We start from the raw sequence: 10,050 nt of genomic DNA on the forward strand, positions 1-10,050 counted from the left end.
CTGGAGCTAGGAGTGGAGGCGGGGTTGGGCGTGGGGTCGGAGATCGGCGGACTCAGCACCGTCTTCTTGACCTGCAATCTTCTTCCCGACCTCTCCGCCCCTACCCCCTCTCCGGCCTATCACCCTCACCTTAACCTCCTTCCACCTATCGCATTCCCAACGCCCCTCCCCCAAGTCCCCTCCTCATTCCTGAAAAAGGGCTTATGCCCGAAACGTCGATGCTCCTGCTCCTTGGATGCTGCCTGACCTGCTGTGTTTTTCCAGCAACACATTTTTCAGCTTTCTTTCTACAGCCTTTCTCAATTTAAATAATGTTCAGATTTGGGTTTTCTATCCTTCCTGTCATGTGGTTACCGTACATTTTCCACATTATATTCTATCTGCCTAGTTTTTGCTCATTCACTTAGTCTGTCCATATCCCTCTGTAAATTTGTTGTGTCATCCTCTCTACCTGCCTTTTCATCTGTTTCTGTGTTGTTAGGGTAGCACAGTAGCTCACTGGTTAGCACTGTCTTACAATACCAGGGACCCAGATTCGATTCCACCTTTGGGTGACTGTGTGGAGTTTGGGGAGCGTAGGGGGATGAAGGTGAGGCTCTGCTGAGGACTGATCTTTATGTTCTCCCTGTGTCTGCATGGGTTTCCTCTGGGTGCTCTGGTTTCCTCCTACAGTCCAAAGATGTGCAGGTTTGATGGATATGCCATGCTAAATTGCCCACAGTGTCTAGGGATGTGCAGGCTGTGTGGATTAGCCATGGAAAATGCAGGGTTACGGGATATGGTACAGTGCTGGGTCTGGGTAAGATGTTGTTCGAGGGATTGGTAGAGACTCAATGGACCAAATGGCGTCCCTCTACACTGTGAGGGTTCTATGATTCTATTTTTCTTTTCTTTACTGGTTGTGTCCCCTGAACTGAAGAGATTCTGAATCCCTTGGGGTGTTTTTGTGTTTAAGTGCAAGGACTCAGTGAAAACACCATTGTGCAAATAATTTTATTCAATATTGTCCACCACCATGAAAAACCTATGTGGTCAGGGAGCCACTAACAAGCAAAGCTGGATAGGGGCAGGTTCTATGATTCTGTGTATCCTTCTTCCACCCTAGTCCTCTCCTGCCCCTTCCAATCAGGTTAAAGCCCTGTCCACAGCTCTAGTTATTTAATTAAGCAGGACACTGGTACCTGCATGGTTCCCATGAAGCCTGTCTGCCTGGAACAGCTCCCTTCTATTTCAGTACTCAGTGCCAATCCCTATGCACTGAAACCCATTCCTCCCATATCAATCTTTAATCGATATGTTTAGTTACTTGACTTTATTTACATCTGTCTCGTTCTTTATTTCGTCATGTTTCAGTTAACCATACTATTTTTAGGTCTTCGCTAAAAATTCCTTGCTTCAGTTTCCCCAACTTTGTTTTGAATTCTTTGTACTTTGCTGTACAGGCAACTTCATCAATCATTGCCCACAATTTGCATCTCCAAGACATTGTACTGTGATCATTCTTACAATATATTGATATCACAACAACAAATACCCATGATGCAGGTTACCACCATTTCATTGAACAAAGGGTGAGGAAAAGGGCTAAATTTACAAAATTCTGACTGTCTAAGTGTAATTCTGGTTTTCTCTTCTCTTTACAGTCTGTTGGAATACAGTGCAGCTTACTAAACCAGAAATCTCACCTCGGTCTGGAGCAGATTTCTGCAGTGGCTGCATCAGGAAGTTCATTGCTTGGCTCAAAAAAGTACAAGTTCATTGTAGATGATGAGACTAGTGAAACTATCGTGATTTGCTCTGCCTTCAGACTTCTGGAGAATCTGCAGTTGGATTGTCCAGTAGGACAGTTGTTGAATGAAGCAATACAAGCACACCACAAACAATACAAAAGTGGAACATCCACTCTCCTATTCCTTGCAGGAGCATGGAGTAAAGCAGTTTTAAATTGCATAAACCAAGGGATTCCAATTCCGATCATAGTATCTGAGATGTATGGAGGGCTAGAACATTGCTTTGAAATACTAATATCACGTCAGATATCCATAGACAGCATTTTGGAAAACTCACAGTGTAAACAAAGGTCGCAAACAATTAAAGCTGATAGATTATCATGTACTTTAACTAGCTTTCCCACCCATCCGACAAACGAAATGCAATCAGTTGTAAAGGAACATGCTCACTTTCAGTCAAATATATCAATAAAAATGAATTCCAGAAACCACTACAGCATTAGCAATGAGCATGGCTCCTCTATGTTGTCTTTTTCAAGTAATATAATTACTCATGCCTCTTCTGACCAAGGTCACCCAAGTTATACACGCAACCAAGCAAAAGCAAGAATAAACATGAGCCGACACTTTGTGAATTCAAATATAAACAGACAAGAAGAAGCGTTGCCAGATTTGTCAAATAGTTTTCAACAGGATTCCTTTTCCACTCCAGCTGATTCTACTCGCTTTACTGCCCTGGCTTTATCATTGAGCCACGGAAACCATAGGATGATGAAATTAGCAATAGAGGCTTACAAAATTCAGACTCAAAGTATTTTGCAAGAAACTATTAAGAAAAGACCTCTCCCAGAATTTAACATTGATAAATTGGTTACGTATTTCTTACCAGGGCCACCTGAGCATGAGTCCTGTGTTAGTCCTGGTTTTGTCACATTAATTTCAGAAGATCAGTCTGAAATTGTCCAGGATTTGGCAACTTTGCCTCTTCATACCATATTTATAAGTGGAGATTTGACTGATAAGTACCGTCATCCAGGATTCAACAGAATTTCAGATATAAAAGTGGTCACTCAGACTGTTGAGGACATTTCCAAAACTTTAGAAGAAGAATGGTTATGTAGAACAATGGATATACTTCATAAATTTCATATTAATTTGATTCTGGTGAAAGGACTAACATCTCCATATTTAATGAATAAGTGTCTGCAAGAAAAGATTTTAGTTATTCAAGAAGTTAAAGAACCTGTATTTCAAAGATTAACAAAGGCTATGGAAGGCATCCATGTAACTTATATTACGCAAGTAAAAGAGAATTGCGTTGGAACTGGAGCACATCTATGTTTATGGAAAATGGGACATGGAAATATACCAAATTTAGGAGAAAGATTTGCTGTTCAGATAAATACATATACAACTGCTGTGATCACAGTAGTGCTTTGTAGCCCCTTAAGGTGTAAGCTGCAGACATTAGTGGACCAATTCTGGACTTGTGCATACCGTCTAAAACATGCCCTTAGTGAAAGACGCATCTTTCCTGGTGCAGGGGCCACTGAACTTGCCTGCCTATGCCATCTAAAGCAGCAAATACTTAAAAACTCTCCTTGCACCCTTGGAATTAATGAAACGAGTTGCATTGGAACGCATCGTTCTTCATGGTTTGCAGAAACTGCAGTATTGTTCAAATCACAAGTCTTGCAAGCCTTGGCTGATGGCTTGACTGAGTATCTTGTGACTGCTATGTTTAATACTGGCATGTATGAAACACCACTAGATGCTTTGTCAGAAGTGCAAAAGTGCCTTCACGATAGTAATGGAACATTTCCTATCATTTCAGAGTTATCGGAGCAACATGTGAAAGTCGGTATACCATGTAGAAGTTCCTGTAGCAGTCTGAGTGATGACTGCTTTGATTATGAAGTCTATGACAATGTAACAATTAAGATAGAAGCTTGGCGAAGGGCTTTGAATCTAGTGCTACTGGTACTGCGGGCAGATGCTGAAATTATCACTGGCACCAAAGCTAAAGCCTATACAGTTAGTGAAGACCAATTAAGAGAGGGAACATTCCTATAGCATGAATAACAAGATCAGCAAGTATGCAGTTTCCAAAATAGAAGTCAGGCATAAAGGTTTCTGCACTCGTTCTTCGCTGTGCCCTACATCTGCACGCACACCACCTGGGTGTTAGAAAAGATACACTTAAAACAAAAGAAGACATGCATATGTGTACAAACAGATTGAAAGCTTAATCTAGTCGTGAATGTGGACAGCAAGATATTTAAGCTGCCAGCAGAGGTACTCAGCCCATTACAGGAGGTTTTGGCCCTTCTAAATTTACTGTAAAAGGTTTACTTGTTGGATTGCCACTACTTCTATTTCTTGTTATAGAACACAAATTAGCAAATTGATACAATAAAATATAGACAGCTGGAATTTATTTTGCAAAGTATGTTGTATTAACCAATAAGTTCAAATGTCTCAAGACGCTCGGGTTCAAGTTCCACCCACAGCAGAGATGTGTAATAACATCTCTAAATAGGTTGATTAGAAAATATTAATGTTAGCCATTATAGTAGTAAATATCACACGTAGATCAGAATCTTCCCACTCCTTTGGTGACTGGATTATAAAGTTGTACAGGCTGTGCAGTAATCTATACAGTTACAAGTCAGATTGAGTACCCTGTACATATTTGCTGGAGGTGGACTACGATGATACTCCAGTTATGACGATCAAAAAAGACCGCTATCTCTAATTGTGTCAATTCCTGTCGAGCGAAGAGATGGCTTCAAAGATCAGAATCCCGTGACCTATTAGGCTACTAGGGAGCTCACTGGCACCAAATAGCAGACATCTGTTCGTATCGCAACCTTGCCGCTGACAAATAAAATTGTTGAAATGGATGTCTCCAATTGCCATATGCAGCCAAGCTTCAATTTGCTTCGTGAGCACTGATGGTTGCTGCCATACATCCCTATTGCTCCATGTGTCTGGCCCTTAACAACAGACACGCCTCTACTGTCTTCACAATAGCAGTGGGTTCTGTAGTGTGAGGGGATTGTAGCTGCCAAGATATAATGTGCTCCAGCCTCTGATCTTCATCTGAAACCCTGAATTAAGAGGTTTCCCCTTAATTAGCTATCTCCTGGAAAAGTTAGCTTACATATCACTGAAGTGGGATCAGCTCCCAGAAATGCACCTGACCTTTTATTATCTTCAATGTGCAGAGGATTCTGGTCAAACATTTGAATGTTCTTTTGATGGAGTTTCCTTAAAGGAAGTAGATAGTACATTATTAAGTGATTTACTCCATCATTTAGAAGATGCAAACTCAGAAAACCAAACCTTGTAAGATTTGAGTTTTTTTAAAAATAAAACAATGAACATTAAATAAACTTATTTTATTCAACTGATTTATTTACCAGTCCAGATGATCACAAGCTGACATTTTATTCTGACTTTTGAAAATGATTAGTTCACTTCCTAGTTCTAAATGGAATAATAAATTTGAATGAGAAAATACCATTTTATGTATGAAAGCTCACTTTTCCACAATGTACAAGCTGTCATATAGTTGGAAAATGAATATGTTATGTGAAAGAATATAATATTTTTCTTATAATTGCTTTGGATTGATAATTGTAGATAAGCTCTTTGGTACCAAATTGTGATAGGCAAGTCATGGAGTCAATACAGTATGGAAACAGGCCATTCAGTCCAATGGGTCCACAACAATCCATCCCCCTACCCTCTCCCTGAAACGCTACACTTCCCACCTAGCATGTACATCCCTGAATACTATGGACAATTTAGCATGGCCAATCCTCCTAACCTGCACATGTTTTGGACTGTGGGAGAAAACTGGAATACCCGGCAGAAGCCACACAGAGATCGGGAGAATGTGCAAACTTCACACGGTCACCGAAAGGTGGGATTGACTCCTGGTCCCTGGTGCTGTGAGGCAGGACTACTAACTACTGATTAAGAAGTATCAAACTAAATTACATCACTAACCTAAAATATTTACTTTTTTGTTGGGCACACACAGAATTCCAATGTTAAAATGTTCAGAATGCTACTTGTATATCTATCTTGTCAATGAGTACAATACACTGTTTAAGAACATAGAAGAATACAGCGCAGTACAGGCCCTTTGGCCCTCGATGTTGCGCCGATCCAAGCCCACCTAACCTATACTAACCCACTATCCTCCATATACCTATCCAATGCCCGCTTAAATGCCCATAAAGAGGGAGAGTCCACCACTGCTACTGGCAGGGCATTCCATGAACTTACGACTCGCTGAGTGAAGAACCTACCCCTAAATTCAGTCCTATATCTACCCCCCTTAATTTAAAGCTATGCCCCCTTGTAATACCCGACTCCATACGCGGGAAAAGGCTCACACTGTCAACCCTATCTAACCCCCTAATCATCTTGTACACCTCAATCAAGTCACCCCTAAACCTTCTTTTCTCTAATGAAAACAGCCCCAAGTGTCTCAGTCTTTCCTCATACGATCTTCCTTCCATACCAGGCAACATCCTGGTAAACCTCCTCTGCACCCGTTCCAGTGCCTCCACATCCTTCCTATAGTATGGCGACCAAAACTGCACACAATATTCCAGATGCGGCCGCACCAGAGTCTTATACAACTGCATCATGACCTCAGGACTCCGGAACTCAATTCCTCTACCAACAAAAGCCAATACGCCATATGCCTTCCTCACCGCACTATTTACCTGGGTGGCAACTTTCAGAGATCTGTGTACATGGACACCAAGATCCCTCTGCTCATCCACACTACCAAGTATCCGACCATTAGCCCAGTACCCCATCGTTTTGTTATTCTTCCCAAAGTGAATCACCTCACACTTAGCTACATTAAATTCCATTTGCCACCTTTCTGCCCAGCTCTGCAGCCTCTCTATATCCTGCTGTAACCTGCCACATCCTTCCTCAACGCCTTACTAAAATCCATATATACCACATCTATCGCTTTCCCCTCATCAACCTCCTTCGTCACCTTTTCAAAGAATTCAATAAGGTTTGTGAGGCACGACCTGCCCTTCACAAAACCATGCTGACTATCCTTGATCACATTATTCCTATCCAGATGTGCATAAATCCTATCCCTTACAATTCTCTCTAAGACTTTGCCCACAACAGAAGTGAGACTCACCGGCCTATAGTTACTAGAATGTTTACTATCATTTTAACTTATATAAGCACCTTTTTCAGACAAAAAAACGAGTAGGTTATGCAGACTCTCTACCCCGTTGGGCTGAACAATAAAATTGTACCTGATCTATGACGTCTAGCTTTCTTGGATCCTAATCCTTGGATCTTTTAAGATCCAGAAATTGAGAATACCAGAGATTTGTAAACCTCAGAATGAAGAAACTTCTTCTTATTCCCAATGGCTACCCAGAGTCTATATCCCTTGAGTTCTAGACTCTCCAACTGGAGGGAATCATGTCATAGCATTTATTCTGTCAAGCCCTATCAGAATCTTATATCTTTCAATTAGACCACCAGTTATCCTTCTAAATTTTAATGATACATTCTATTTGATCTTTTATCCAGCACAGAGACCCAGTGGTGATTTATCAAAGTGTTGCACAAGAACATCAAGACTTCCATACTTTTGTACTTCAGCCTATTGTAAAATAAAGATTAACCTTTCTAATTGGTTGCCGTTCCTACATGTTAATTTTCTGTGCTTCTTGTCCAAGCACACCCAAATCTGCCTGAACATAAAGACATAATAGTTTTCTTTAGAAAAAAAGCTTTTGTTTTAATTATATTTTTCCTACCAAAGTAATTACATTTTACCAAACTATACTCTACCTGTCACTTTTTCGTTCAATCACACAGACGTTTTATTCCTCCACACAGCGTGGGTTCCCACATAGCTCGGTAATATTAACAAACTTGGAACCATTCTGTAACCTACAGAACTTTGGATGATCACGATGTGTTCATATATTATCTCTGAGCCATCTTTTCTAAACCCTTAGATATCAGCCATCAGGTCGAGGAGATTTGTTGGGCTTTAGTCCATTAATTTCTCCAGTATTTCTTTGCTAATATTAAGTACTTTACATTCCTTGTTACTAATATCATTAATGTTCCTCAAATAATGTGAGAAAACATTCGAAAGTATTTAAAGTTGAAAAATCTAAAAATTGACATTGAACCTGCGAAGAAAATACAGATGTCAATCTCTAGCCATCTTGTTAACGTGCAGTCAGTGCCATTCTAAAACCTCTGGGCTGTCAGTGCCAAGTTATTTCAGGCAGGAACTATATTTAAAATGGAAATTATGGTTTTAAAACATAACTAAGAACCCAAATTTCACTCTAGGTAAGAACTCTCGGGGCATGACCATCTTTAGAATTCAAGAATGATCTGATTCAGTGCCATTTCAGAGACCAACATCCCTTCCAACCCCTAAAGGATAAATTCACTGATTGCCACTGCCTCCATCTTTTCAGCTCTAGAAATTCTTCATTTTCAGGTGATGACCCAAATTTGGAAGCGTCAGTTTACCCAATCTCCAACAGACTGCCTAGAAATGTTTTTTTCTCGTGTCAATCATAGCTTCTTGTCTGAATTACTTACATCTGCACGCTCTTGTTCTCAGTTCTTTCTTCAGTGGGAATAGCTTCTCACTGCCTATACTGCATAGACTTTTGAATACCCATATTAAGTCTCTTCTCAATCTTCTCAAGCTGCAGATGCGGGTGTGGGGGAGTGTGGGGTTGCAGGGTGGAGAGGTAGTGATAGGTGAACACACGTAGAGGGTATGACCTGGTAGGTTGATGAGAGGAATGAATCCGGTTGGTAGCTGGAAGGAAGGATCGATCAGAGGAATGGAAGAAGGGTTGGGAAGAAAGTCAGGGGGTGGGAAGGGAGGTTATTTGAAATTGGAGAACTCAATGCTGCCCAGGTGGAAGATGAGGTGTTCCTCCAACTTGCGGTCTGATTCGTTGTGGCAATGGAGGAGGTCGAGGATGGTTATGTTGGAAAGGGAGTGAGAAGGAGAATTAAAATGGGAGGTCAGGTTGGTCATTGTGTGCCCGGCTGAGATGTGCAGCAAAATCTGCCCTGAGTTTATATTTGGAGTCCCTGATGTAGAGAAGACCATATTGGGAGCACCAGACACAGTAAATTATGTTCTGGATTAGAGTGGTGCCGGAAAAGCACAGCAGTTCAGGCAGCATCCGAGGAGCAGGAAAATTGACTTTTGTGCAAAAGCCCTTCATCAGGAATAGAGGCAGAGTGCCTGCAGGGTGGAGAGATAAATGAGAGGAGGGTGTTGGTGGGGGAGGGTAGCAAAGAGTACAATGGGTGTGGGGATGGAGGTGATAGGTCAGAGAGGAGATTGGGGGAAGGTAGCAAAGAGTACATTGGATGAATGGGGGTGGAGATGAAGGTGATAGGTCAGAGAGGAGGGTGGGAGAGGGTAGCAAAGAGTACAATGGGTGTCACACCCCTCAATCTCTTATAAAGGAGTGGTTAAATGAAACAAAATCCTTTCACTCATTCTGTAATCAACAAGTTACAATTTATTTATTTATCTAACTCCAACAGTGAACAAAGCAACAGAACCATTCCTCTCTATCAACTATTCCCTAATAAAACAAAATTCTAATGGTATGCTTTTTCAATTTAAAAAACCCAATTATATATAACAAGACAATAGAATTTAGTCACAAAATTACGACTATGCTGCTTCTTCTGAAAAGTGCCCTATCCACTGATCTTCTTTCAGGAATGCCTCTCTGCATTGAATTCTTATGTCAGTTCTGCCAAGAATGTTGTCTCTGTGAATTCGGCAGTCTGGAATATTAGCTAAGGGTGCTGCGGTATCTCGGTTAATTCAATGGTGCTTTCTCTGAGAGCTGAAAATCGTTAACTCTTCAGATGGCACTTGGCTCTGCTGATTTTCAAATGTCCTCATCTTTTATACCCTTGGTGACCTATTAATTTCTTTACTATCGGTTTGGTTCTAGATTGTCAAAACAATCAGATTTAACTTTAATTGGTCCTTAGTCTCCAAGTGCCTGGTTTAAACTCTGATTCCTCTCTCACAGATGCTGCCAGACCTGCTGAGTTTATCCAGCGTCAAGATTAGAGTGGTGCTGGAAAAGCGCATTGGTTAGGCAGCATCTGAGGAGCAGAAAAATCAACGTTTTGGGCAAAAGCCCTTCAACAGGACTGAAGGCAGGGAGCATCCAGGGTGGAGAGATAAATGGAGAGGGGTGGGGCAGGGGAGAAGGTATCAAAGAGCACAATAGGTGAATGGGGGTGGAGA

The 10,050-nt window shown here is 41.2% G+C and overlaps 1 protein-coding gene across 2 annotated transcripts in view; it reads left to right on the forward strand.

The window, feature by feature from the left end:
* Positions 1-5,125, forward strand: part of bbs12 (Bardet-Biedl syndrome 12) — a 16,547-nt gene extending 11,422 nt beyond the window's left edge. For both annotated transcript variants that reach the window (XM_043674053.1, XM_043674052.1), the window contains one exon: positions 1,644-5,125. In XM_043674053.1, the coding sequence (XP_043529988.1) occupies positions 1,644-3,803 (2,160 nt within the window). In that variant the 3' untranslated portion in view covers positions 3,804-5,125. The remainder of the gene's footprint in view (positions 1-1,643) is intronic.
* The last annotated feature ends 4,925 nt before the right edge of the window (positions 5,126-10,050 follow it).

This window comes from Chiloscyllium plagiosum, chromosome 32, assembly GCF_004010195.1.
Source record: "Chiloscyllium plagiosum isolate BGI_BamShark_2017 chromosome 32, ASM401019v2, whole genome shotgun sequence".
Classification (NCBI taxonomy): domain Eukaryota; kingdom Metazoa; phylum Chordata; class Chondrichthyes; order Orectolobiformes; family Hemiscylliidae; genus Chiloscyllium; species Chiloscyllium plagiosum.